At 44.3% G+C, this 12,823-nt stretch overlaps 1 protein-coding gene and 1 pseudogene across 4 annotated transcripts; one reads left to right on the top strand and one right to left on the bottom strand.

Annotated features, from left to right (window-relative positions):
* The first annotated feature begins 783 nt into the window (after positions 1-783).
* On the top strand, positions 784-8,372 carry LOC125524683 (uncharacterized). 4 transcript variants are annotated; one of them, XM_048689719.2, is made up of 4 exons: positions 784-1,003; positions 1,152-1,268; positions 4,653-7,690; positions 7,851-8,372. In XM_048689719.2, the coding sequence occupies exons 2-4, from the start codon at positions 1,260-1,262 to the stop codon at positions 7,852-7,854; spliced, it is 3,051 nt and encodes a 1,016-aa protein (XP_048545676.2). In that variant the 5' UTR covers positions 784-1,003; positions 1,152-1,259; the 3' UTR covers positions 7,855-8,372. The 4 variants fall into 4 exon arrangements, 3 of the variants coding, with proteins under 3 accessions (XP_048545676.2, XP_048545675.2, XP_087391992.1); XM_048689718.2 differs by having other exon boundaries at positions 785-1,003; positions 1,142-1,268; XM_087535866.1 differs by lacking the exon at positions 7,851-8,372 and having other exon boundaries at positions 785-1,003; positions 1,142-1,268; positions 4,653-7,694.
* A 1,118-nt stretch (positions 8,373-9,490) lies between these two features.
* The window catches only part of LOC125518062 (disease resistance protein Pik-2-like), a 28,117-nt pseudogene continuing 24,784 nt past the window's right edge, over positions 9,491-12,823 (bottom strand).

Genomic DNA, 12,823 nt, shown 5'->3' with positions numbered 1-12,823 from the left:
TTGTAGTTACAACTCTACCAGTGGCGTCCTTCGTTTGGTTTCCCTTTGGGAGTTAGTTAGCCCCTGCTATGTAGGTTCTCTTTGGCATTAGCTTATGTATCTAAGCAAAAAATATCATGCATTATCCAAGTGTGAGCACAGGATATGAGAAAGCTTATCTTGGATCTTTCAAATGTGCAGAAGTCAGGCGAAGATAAGAGGTGTTGTTTTACATGACGAGACGAGAGATGTTGACGGGCTGGATTTTCAGAGTGTTAAGCCCAATACCAATTGACCAGTTTAAACAGACATATTGTCTTTTTCAGAACTAAAGGGGTAAACTTTAATCTCAACCATTGGTTTGCACCGAAATTTATAATTTTTTTTAAGGGAGTGTACCCAAGCATACTTAAAAAAATGGTACTAGCAAAATGCTGGATATTTGACCTATTCGCTTCGGACAGTAACAAATCATCCTTACTTGAGAACTGTGATGATACAAGCCAGTATAGAAAATTTTGTTACCATCATAATTTTTTCTTATTATTTTTGTATAATTGGTTTCGACTTTTCTCGATCAGGTCTAGGGCCTGATCTCAAATTTGACATAGAGCCCAGTATTCTGTAGGCACGTACAACCCTGATCCCACTGCTAGACTCGATTTGTTTTTGCTGGATCACATGTAGGGCCACCCATAGCCTAACTTTTATCTTTACCTTTACCTTTGTGTTCTTTAAACTTAAGCAAGCAAAGAATCTGATGATGACAGATGGATGGAGCTAGAGACTAGAGTGTGCTGGGAGCAAAGAATTTTCACAGCTTTGTTGGCAGAAGAGCAAGTAAAGCAGCAAAGCAAACGCAAGGAATACTACTATGTATGCATGCCCCAGGACAAGAGCTTGCTGTATCTATTCCATTCTGTGTCTGCAAGCAGCTTAGTTTTCTGGTCCACCTGATCGATCTATCTCTGGCTTCGTTTTAGCTAAACTTGTACTGGTTCAATCCAGCTACGCCACAATCAAGGTAATGTTACTGTGCCAATTGTCTATATATGTATGTGATCTGCAGAGTGCTTCTGCAAATTTGTAAAGCTTTTGAAAGACTTCATAACGGGCTAGGGATCAAACTTCTAACTTCTCCGAATGCTTTCATCGATCCTAGACATATGCAGGAACGAATTAAGCCAGCTGGAACCTTCGCTGCAGATCCATTAGATCATGGGTTAGATCGAACAAGCCAATTCAACTCCAAATGAACCTGAAGATCAATTCAATACATCATGACGAGGGTACGTAATCCATTCATGCATCTCGATCTTCAGGAACCAATGTCGCAAGCTTAACTGAGATTTGCATTTGCTATCATATTTTGCTTGTTGCCTGACCACTTTGTGCGAAAACATGTTTTAGAGCACCTGCACCCCGGCCCTTCTATCCTAGCCATCCATCCACACATCGCGATCCGTGCAAATACATTTCTCTTTTTTGTTTCTCTCATATAGAACATGTCTTGAAGTTCAAACCTTTGCAGAACAGCAAAGTTTTCTAACTAGAATGTAGGAAATTTTTTTTAGATTTTTGGGCCCAACATAAATATACAAAATAAGTTTTGTATGATTAAAAAAGTATCATATTTTTAGTATTTATGCCGGACAAAAATTTCTGAAAGATTTATCCTAGATTCTAGTTAGAAAGCTTTGCCGCGTTGCAAATGTTAGAACTTCAAGACATGTCCTATATGAGAGAAACAAAAAAGAAAAAATTTCATGTAAAAATTTAGTTGTGTCGCACAAATCTTAAAGAAATATTGAAGAAGCAGGATAGAAGGGCCTGGGTGCAGGTGCTTTAAAAATCTGCGTGCCCACTTTGTGGGTTTGCCATCTATAAAATGTTTCACTTTTGTTTGAGAAGAAGAGGATTTAGTTTGGCGCCGTGTTCTGAATTTCGGCCGAGAAAAGTGGATTTCGGCCGAATTTCAGCCATTTCGGCCTGGGGCGAAAAGTATATTTAGGCCGAAATTGCTCAAATTTGGCAAATTTTGATCAAATTTAAGTCAAATTGTAGTCAAAATTTGATCAAATTTCAGCCGAAATTTTTGAAAATGGCCGAAATTCGGCCATCTCGGCCTAGGGCGAAAAAAAGCTCAAACCAAAAATCAAAACACAGGTTCAGTGAGCTATTTGCAAGTATTGCTCATGTATCTAGATGTCGATCTCAGTTCGGTTAAGCTTTCCACGCGACAGACAGCGAACCCTAGCCGCCTCCCGGCTCGATCTCGGGAGGCACCCCCGCCGCACCTATGTCTCGACCCCCTCGTTCGTCAACCCTCCTCGCCTCCGCCGGCAGTGGCCTCCCCGGCCGGCTTGCCGGCGGCGGTGGGCCTCCCCATGACGCCTGCTTTCTCCTCTTATATCTTCCCCATCTAGTCTCCTCCATGTCCATGGTCGGCCAGATCGGACGCGCCTCCGTGCGGGTGTGGCGGCTGCTCGCGATTTGCTACTGGTTGGTGCGGCCTCGCGGTAGATGAGGCGCGACCAGTGCTCTTGCTTCATCCCGTACGTCACACTGGGAGTGGCTCCCACGGCTGGACGGAGTCCCTAGCTGCTCTGCCTAGAGCAGAACAAGTTGGGTATCGTCCCTAGTCACTCCCACGGCCCGCCTGTTGTGCCTGCTCAGGCACCTCCCGCTGGCATTGTCCATGACTGTGCGTGGTGAGCGTCGGCGGCTCCGGCATAGACGTCGCGATGTACTCATGCTCCTCACGCGCCGGGGATCCGATCCATGGCGAGGCTGGTCGAGGGGTCCTTCCTGGTGGTTATTGCATTGTTGGGCCGTGAGCAGCACAATGAAAATTTGGGCTGTGTCTTCCAACGCATGATGCCAGAGGCGGCCAGGAGGGGAATATCCTATTTGACGCACGTTCTGTCAAATTGTCGACCTTTCGCACAGACCTTGCCGATCAAGCGATCACTTGGGCCAGCCCATTTAACGTGTTTGCAGCATATCCGGTTTTGGGAACCTTCTAGAGTTTCCCAGTCAGTTTTTTCTGGTTTTGGGAACCTCCCTGAACCGGTTTTTTCGGTTTCTCTTTGGTTTTTCGTTTTTCTTTCTTTTTTCATTTCTTTTCCTTTTTTTTCTTTCTCGTTTCTTTTTTTTACTTTCAACTTTTTTTTTCCTTTTTCAAGTCGATATTTCCTTTTTTTTCAAAAACTTAAAATTTTTCTCAGATTTTATAAAAATGTTCCATTGTTTAAAATATGTTCCCAAATTTTAAAAATGTTTTGAACTCCAAAAAATGATAGGAATTTGAAATAATGTTCATGTATTTAAAAAAAATAAAAAATTTAGAAAATGTTCATATTTTCAAAAACAAACTTCCATAATTGCAAAAAATGTCCGCGGTTGCAAACTTTGGTCTGAAATTAAAAATTGTTTGAGTTTGAAAAAGTGTTCAGAAATTTCAAAAAATGTTCATGGTTTTAAATTTTTGTTAGATATTTCATGAAGTTCGATTTTTAAATATTTGTTTCACGGTTTCAATTTTTTTTCATAATTTCATGAAATGTTCCATTTTCAAATATTTGTTCAAAAATTCAAAAACTCTCTGTGGTTTAAAATTTTGTTCGGAATTTCATAATTTGTTCGCAACTTCAAAAAATGTTTCATGTTTTGCAAAAACATTTTCTGCCGTTTTAAATTTTTTGTTCACATATGCAAAAAAAGTTCTTGTCTATGAAAATGTTCAGAAATTCAAAAAATGTACGCACTTTTTCAAAATATAGACCATTTATCTGAAGTTTTGAGCAAATTTCAGGTTCGAAAACATTTTTTTGGAATTTTGAACAAAAAAATCAAAAACACAAAAAGAAAAAAAAAGGATCTCTGTTTTATTGTTCTTAGAGGCTTGCGCTGGCAAGTAATCACTAGTTCTCATTTTTTTCGGTGGCTAGCCCAAAAATCTTGTTTGATGGGGGTCTCGTGTTTGATCCTCGGTAATGCTCCTTTTTTCGAGAACATTTATATAGTTGCTACAGTAGTCGATCGCTAGCACATCCGCTCGCTTCGCTCATTCGCTAGTGGGCCTCCGTCACTGTTTTGGCGTGTGTATGAGTTGGTGTTGGTTGTGTGCATCCTAACTATGCAGAGGTCGGGTGTGTGCTCATTGTGTTTTATACCTTCTTGATGCTCCATTTTAAGCAAATAAAATCCACCCCGAAAAAAAATCTTGATAGAACTAATGTATAGTAGTATATGACCCGTCTGTTGGGAGATGCTATCATTCCCTTCGCTGCCATGATTCTGTATCCTTACATACATTAGCCATTGTTTTCTTAACGAATTTAGATGATAGTAAATTATACACAATCCAGTTTAAGTGTTCGATTGCAGGCATTATAAAACACCTATATAGTCATAACAAAATGTGTACTAAAAGAAAACACAAAGAGTATAATTAACTACTTCCTCTGTCCCAAATTATAAGACATTTTTGGTAGGCTAAATAGCGTACCAAAAACGTCTTATAATCTGGGACTAAGGTAGTATTATCTTTGTTATTCCTATGTCCTGTCCCTATAGTTAAAAATGTGCCTTACAACTTGAAACAAAGTAGTGAAAAAGAAACAATGGTAAAAGTGATGAACCTCATTCATTGATTATTATACACTTCACAGGTCATCGATATCAAGGCAAATACCATCGATGCTGCAGCAGGAGAAATACTCGGTATTCTAGATGGCATCAGCAAATACGAAAGAAAAATCTACTTTTTTGGTTGGTGTGGACTCGGGGCATCTGCTGCTCTCAGAGTGGCAGCCCAACGCCTGAAATCACTGGCTGCTAAAGGAAGGAAGTTTGACAAGGTTGTCCACGTGGATTGCACATTGTGGCAAAGCATGAGAGCCCTGCAAAAGGCAGTTGCTGAGGAGCTAGAGCTTCCCCAGTCGGTGATGGCCATCTTTGATCAGCATGATGAGGAGGATGATTTCAATGGGATAGACCAAGGCTCCAGAGGGGTTTTATTGGATGTCAGAGAGGAGATCTTCAGAAAGCTTGCTAGTAGTACGTTTGTGGTGTTTTTCCACAACGGGAGCAACCACTACATTGATTTGTACGAGTGTGGTGTCCCTGTAACAACATTTTTGAGTAACAAGGTCGTGTGGACCTGGGGTGGGGGTTTTCATTTGCCCAATAAAAGTCTGGAACGTCAGCTTAGAAACAATGTGGTTGATGTTTTCGTGGGAAGTGAAGACTGGCACGATCATGTATTGCATGAAGAGGCCGCGGAGGTTGCCAAGCGCGTGGGTATTCTTGATCCTGATAAGATAGTAGAGTGCTTCCAGTATGCTTGGGCAAGAAGACTTGTGAGTGATATTGACTGGGAGATGCATGCTTCAAACTATTGGGTAAGCGACGGGATTATACAAGGTCAAGGCGATACATCGGCATGGGAGGTTGGCAATGCTTTGAAGAGAAACGTACACTTGGATCGGATTGTGGAGAATATTTACTATGAGAAAGAGATTGGTGGTCGCATTTCCAGTCCTAATGGCTGTTGGGTTTCAGCCACACACCAAACCCTGCTACATGATGATAATCGCGTGTTGCCTCCTCGGGCGACATCCTTCTTCCTTCTAACAGAAGAATCAGAGGGTAGGAGGGTGGTATTACTAGCTGCCATGTTCCCACACAACAATAGGCTACGGGTGTTACATCTATCTTGGTGCACCTTCAGTTTTACATCTCCTCCCTTCTTCTGTTGCAGCCACCTAAGATTCCTCCTACTGGACCATTGCACAGATGTCGGAGAGGAGGAGCATCAAAGCAACAACCAAAGCGGATCATGTTTCCAGAAGTTGTGGGTGTTGGACCTGAGGTACACAGATTGGTACTCAAAAACTATGATGTGTTTAATGGATGAACTCAGGGAGCTGAATGTGGAGACAGACAAGGATTGGATGAGCATAGTTGATTGCTGTGGCAATAGAACAAGCCTTGTCAAGCTCCGAGTAGCTACCGACACAGACTCTGCAACAGAAATAGTCATTCACTGTCAAGTCCCTAACCTGTCTAGCGCCAGCCTCCTTAAGGAAATCATCCTTGAGGAGTGTGTTGGATTGGAACAAGTTGTCACTGATGTTCTGCCACCATTGCTTGAGTCATTTAGTTTCTTCATCACTGATGATGCTATCCCTAAGATATCAAGCATTTCCTTAGAGGGCCTTGCCAAATTGAAGAGTGTGCTGCTAAGAGGGGTGATGGAGAACCTCCAGGAGCTGGATCTCTCGGGTACAGCAGTGAAGACCCTTGACCTCAGAAAAGTGGTAGCCCTGAACCTCAAGCAGCTCATCCTACTGGGTTGTGAGAAGCTGCAAACAATACAACATCCATCAAGTAACAAATGGCCAAGGAGGTTCGAGGTGTTGCGCATTGACACCATCCGATCAGCATCATCTGCCCAAGCTAATTGGGAAGAGAAGACCAAGGAGACTATTGCTGCTATAGGATCATCTTGTATTGCTGCAGTTCCTTCTGAAAAACCAGCTACATCCTTTGATTGGTACATCTCTGTAAGGGATGCAAGGCTCTTTAGGTCGCTAGAGCCCTTTGAAAAATATTTCACGAAGAAGTATGGATGTATAGAGATGGCGTCATCACCTACAGGTAGTGTTGCTATTGATGATAGTGGACGTGCTCAAGGAATTAGAAAGCCTGGTCATTATTTATATGCAAGAGATATAATCTTCCGAGACCACCTGCTGGCTGCTACTGCTAATGAAGGTGCAATCGGATGGATGTGGGCTTGCTCGTCTGTTCCTGCTGTTGATGAATCCGTGAGCTGGTACGTCCACATACAAGATGAAGAGGAGATAAAGAGTGGATTACTGCAGCAACAAGGCAACATCCAAGGAACTAGTACTGGTGTTGCTTTAATCCCTGATTTTATATGTTACAGTGCTATAACACTGCGTGTGCATGATAGCTTGTCCATCACTAGCATCCCAAGCCCACAAGTGCTATGGTCGAGCAGGTTTACAAAATCATGGAGCTGCCTTCGATGGTGTCGAGTTGAGAGATGCCCCAAGCTAAGCTCTGTATTTCCTATCCCCACACGAAGTGATGATGGGAATGATTATGAGATAGTTGAATGCTTTTCTTGTTTGACCACGTTCCGGGCATCCCAGCTCCTGAAGGCACGCTACATCTGGAACTGGAGTACAACATGCATACCCAGTAAAGATTCCTTTCAACGCCTAAAATTCTTGCACCTAGACTATTGCCCCGGGCTCATACATGTGCTCCCCTTATCCGTAAATATGACTACCTTGGGGAACCTAGAGACCCTCGAGATCGTGTGTTGTGGCGATCTCATGGAGATCTTCCCTTTGGACCCTAAGCGCCAAGAGAAGGAAACAAATATAAATTTCCCCGAGCTGAAGCATATCCACCTACACGATCTCCCCAAGCTGCAGCGCATCTGTGGAAGTAAGATGTTTGCGCCAAAGCTCGAGACTATCAAGACAAGGGGCTGCTGGAGCCTGAGGCGCCTGCCCGCCGTTGCCAAGCAATGCCCGGAGGTGGACTGCGAGAAGGAATGGTGGGACATCTTGGAGTGGGCCGAGGTGGATGCAAACCACCACCCTTCGCTCTACAAGCCGAGCCACTCGAGGTACTACAAGAAGGCCCAACTGCCGAGAGGCACTGTACTCAGGTGAGATATATCTGGCTCCATCTTCCCATTCATTAATAGTTAACTTCGTGTGCTAGTCAAACTTAGTTTCATCATCATCCTGCCAGTACTATTCTACTTTCATTAATTTACATAGTTATAATCAATCATCTCATTGGTGATTTATTATGCTGCATTCCAGGTAATCCATCCCTTCACTGACGTGATCTTCAGCTTGCTTTGACACTACATGCATATTGGCTTACAAAGTTGAAGATTTCTCTGCAATATACGGTTGTGTGTATGTTGCCTACCCAAATTCATGTTACTTGATTGGTTTGTGAGTGCTCTATATCTGCTTTGCCATGGCGTGGCTCTGCTCCTACAGAAATCCACATTGTTGACGTGATGATGTGTCTTCCAATTTGGTTTTGTTTGGTTTGGTTTGGTTCGGTCATCTTTGCTGGACTGACCCATGTATCCATCAGAGCAAGTATCTATCATCTGGTTGGAGAGATGACGGTATAGGCTCTGAGCAAGAGAGAAATAAATAGGAGTGGCGTCCAACTTATCCGGCATGGGCCCTGACATGCTCATGTTGCTGCTATGCTCTCTGTGTGTGGTGTGTGATTTGTCGGCTATCGATCGATTGTTGTAATAATTTGTTGTACTCTGACTTGCGTATACATAATGGTGATGAAGGTTGTGCGTGCGTTTGATTTTTGCAACAGTTGTGCATTGTTATAAATCCGCTGCTCAATGTTTCTTATCTGAATGTTGTAGCTCTATGCTTTATGCTTTGCTTTGTTTTGGGTTGCTTTCTTCTGCTTCCCCTTATGCTCCGCTTCTTATTTTTACTGGCTAGCTGAGCAGCTATCGGTTAATCACTACTACAAAAAGGGCTATTAATGGCGCACCAGTTTTGCCTATTAATGGCACATCACTGGTGCGCCATTAGTACCACGCCACTAGTATTTATTACTAATGGCGCACCGGGCAGTGCGCCATTAGTTTTGCCCATGGTGCGCCACTAGTGTGTGCTATACTAATGGCGCACCGCATGGTAGTGCGCCATTAGTAACAATTTTTTTAATTTTTTTTAAATCTCAGGTCACTATTTCACCTATGAGATATCCAACACACACATATATATATATATACAACAAGCATCCATATAACATACATAGCCAACACACAAGTTCCATCATATATACATACATAGCCAACATATAGTTCCATCGTTACATATTACAAAAGTTCCACATTGTTCATCCAACACCGTTATCCATCAATTCACAAAAGTTTCACATTGATACAAAATTCAGTTCTCATGCATTGTTGTCCTTCTCCTTCCTCAGTCTGATGCGCCAAGAGCGGCAAGGCGGTGGAGGCGGTGGAGGCGGTGGAGGCAGAGGGATGTAGTCTTCTACCTCAATTGGCGTGGTCATGTCGCCCAGCTGTGGGATCGCCGGCGCCACCACCGGCGCGTGGTCATTGTCAAGCACCACCACCATCGCGAGGCCACCTTCAGGCACGACCATCGCTAGGTCATCCTCAGCCACCTCCATCTCTTGCCCATGGTCAGCCACCACCATTTCTTGCCCTTGGTCAGCCACCACCATCTCTTGCCCTTGGTCAGCCACCACCAGCGCTAGGTCATCCTCAGCCTGATGCCCATCGTCATCCTGCAGCTCCTCATCCCCACTCTGCTCCTCTTCTCCCGCACTCCAGTCCGGATCATCCTTCTTGTTGTCTATGCTGCTGCCAGAATCGCTGCTGCTTTCGCTACAGCCATGGTCGCTGCTGCTTTGGCTGTAGCCATTGTCGCTGCTGCTGCTCCCATTACCTGTCCAAATGCAACAATGACCGGTAACAATCAATGTGAGACAAAGCCAAATGTAGAGGAATAAGAAGAGGCAGAACGTACCGGCATCATAATCTTCAGCATAGCGCATGCGACACATAGTCGTGTTGAACACCTTCACGATGAGCGTGGTGGCGTCATCGTCGTACCTGAAGAGAAGGAAGTACCCCAGCCGCAGGTCATAGGCACGGTAGAACTTCTCCCACCCACGAGACAAGTACATTTGGCCCTCCTTGATCACCAACTCCACATCCCACAGCCTGCGAAACCCGATGCCGGCCTGTCGCACCTTCACATTATTTGGCGGATCTTCACCCATCAGCATGTTCTTAAAACTGTTAGGCAGCCTCTGCAGTTTGGGACAAAGAGTGATGTAGGCAAACAACAGATATCATAATGAGATGGGTGAAGCTAGGGGAGATCTCTCATTTTATATACCTGTGTCATTGATGATACTGAAGTCCCAAGTATGATAGTGAAGAACTCGGAAGCATCCAAATCATATTGCGGTGTCGCAGAGCGGCGGTGGCTGCTTCCCGCCATCTCTGATAAGCAGCAGAAGAGACCAATTAGTACCCTTACAACAGATCATAAAACATGCATGATAACAGGCATTAGTCGCAAGTACCCCATATGTCCTATTTTTAGCAAAGTCATGCTAAAATTCACAGAAAATTTCAGCATGACCTTTGCTGAAAACAGGACATATGGAGTACCCGAATTCGCCGGAACGGAAGTTAATCGACATTCCGGCAAACACAGATTACCCAGCAGCCATACTCCATCTTTACTAGCCTTAATCACACCTAACATTTGTACATTTTTCTCAGTTCTAATACTCTACCAATCAAGCCCAACCCGAGGTCAAAAGATTCGACAGGCCAACGTTCACTCTTCAACAACTATATACATCTAATATGAACACTGACACTAAAATTAACAGTATACAACTATATAATCATGCTAACATGGATATTACACTTGTTATTACTAAAACTAGTAGGAAGATGAAAAGAAAAAGGCGCGTAAAATGTGAATGCATGTACCGGTGTTGACGGGGCCGACGGTGGCCTGCTTGTAGAGGCTGTAGGGGCAGAGATTGCTCTCGTTGGTGGTGGTGTCCGGCAGCGTCTTGGTCTTCTCCGCAAACTCCTGAAACTCCTCCTGGAATAAGAACAAGAACAGGCAAGCACAACATAAGCTAATCGTAAAACTGACAACTGTTACTACTGATAACTGTTACTTGCGCTCATCAGGTATGCAATGACACGGAGATGCCAACAGGCATGCAGTAGATATGCAATGAGGAAACATAAAGCTCTTCTAACTATTACCTTTGTCGGATCATTCTCCTCGGGTAAAATAGATGCTGTTCCCACACAGTAATACAAGTTATTATCATCCGAGAATGAGCAGAGCTAATCATGGAGCAACCACATTCATATTGATTAACAGTTTTGATGACCCATCAGTCAGACAAATAAAATGTTTTCTGGTTCTATATACTTAAACATCAGCATCCTAAACTCTTCTCATTTAACGGAATCTAGGATGTCAACGATATTTCCAAACGGAAGTTCACCGCTGATATACACAAACAAAACTAACTTCACAGCAGAATTTAAGACATCACATTGTTTCCAAATAACCGCTGCCAAGAAATTAATGAAATGGAACCCTAATCTCTAGGTAAACAAGATGGACACCGCGGGTGACCAACAGAACATGCAAACACAAAAATGTGTCACTTAAAATTATACTAGTAGAAAACTAATATTAATGTGAATTCAAAACATCGTCAAGCACAGAGGATGATCGCATATATATCTACCTACTAATGAACAAGTGTCGCTCAAGCACAAAGATTTGGACTTTGGGAGTCAAGAAACAAAGTTAAGAATACAAAATAAAGAAAGAACTGAAAGGCTACACACAAGGAGCTCCATAGTGTTTAAAGTGACTGTTTTGTCAACAGTAGGCCATCTGATAAATGGCAAGTTCCCCTCCCTTCTCTTGTTTATTTACATGACACTCCTAAATGTACTTCGGTCAATTTGTACTTGTGTCGATGATCCTCAGCAGTACCAAGGAAAAAAGCCGACAGTAGCATTATTGCTCCAGCTCAAATTAAGAGACAGAGTGCCTCACTCTACATACTATAAACAGAATGCCATCAATTGATATAGGAAATAGGAAGCCAACAAAACAAGAATTTGGATATATACCAAACAAATTATCTTCCATATGAAAGCAACTCTCCGAGGACAAAACGATATTCAGGGCATTTGAAGTTTTGAACCATGGATGCGCAGAAAATCAAACAAAAGGTAACCACAGCCAACCTATTAAAAAAACTGGAAATGTTATGAGCCACTCATCATCATTGATCAAATCATATTGTAAACAACTTGTCCAAATTGCTCACATATTAACCAGCACTGTAAACAGACTGAAAGACTATCTTGTGTTCCTATCACATAGCCTGAGAACATTCACCGTTACAAAGTTAACACAGGCAAAATATTAAAGCCATTTCAAGCCTCATTGAGCCACAAAAACGTCACATTTTCAAATTGAATATCCGTTCTAATTTTACATAGATCGAGTTGGCTCAAGTTCTTGTTTTTGCAGGCGGATCAATGGATTTTAAGTTCAGTACGGCCAGAGGAGGAAGAGAGGCAGAGGGAGGAGGGTTACCTGACCACGATGAGGTGGTGGCCAGAGCGGCGACGATGGAGGACGGAGGACGTGGGGCCTCCTCTCCTGGTGGACTTGGGGCGGCTCTGAGGCTCCAAGTCTCCGGCGGCTCCGAGGCTCCAAATCTCCGGCGGGTTTCTAGGGTTTCGAGGGAGGCGAGGGAGGCGGCGCTCGCGGGGGAGGTGGGGCTCGAGGGGGAGGCGGCGCTCGAGGGGGAGGAAGGGGAGAGGGAGGCGGCGGAGGCGCGTGGGCGGCTGCGGCGCCGTGGGTCGGGGCAGCGGCGGTGGCGCGGTGGAGGGAGGGAGCGGCGCTCGCGGGGGAGGTGGGGCTCGAGGGGGAGGCGGCGCTCGAGGGGGAGGAAGGGGAGAGGGAGGCGGCGGGGGCGCGTGGGCGGCTGCGGCGCCGTGGGTCGGGGCAGTGGCGGTGGCGCGGTGGAGGGAGGGAGCGGCGCGGTGGAGGGAGAGGAAGAGGGAGGGAGCGGCGCGGTGTCGATCTGGCAAGAGGGAGAGAGACGAGGAAGGGGAAGATTACTAATGGCGCACCCCCAGGCGGTGCGCCATTAGAATATTTTTTTTAGATAGCAATGGCGCACCGGTCGTCCGTGCGCCATAAGT

Source organism: Triticum urartu, chromosome 7A (genome assembly GCF_056163025.1).
Source record: "Triticum urartu cultivar PI428250 chromosome 7A, HENAU_Tu73, whole genome shotgun sequence".
NCBI classification, from domain to species: Eukaryota; Viridiplantae; Streptophyta; class Magnoliopsida; order Poales; family Poaceae; genus Triticum; species Triticum urartu.
Note: the sequence above shows the minus strand (reverse complement) of the source record. Positions and strands in the feature narration are given on the sequence as shown.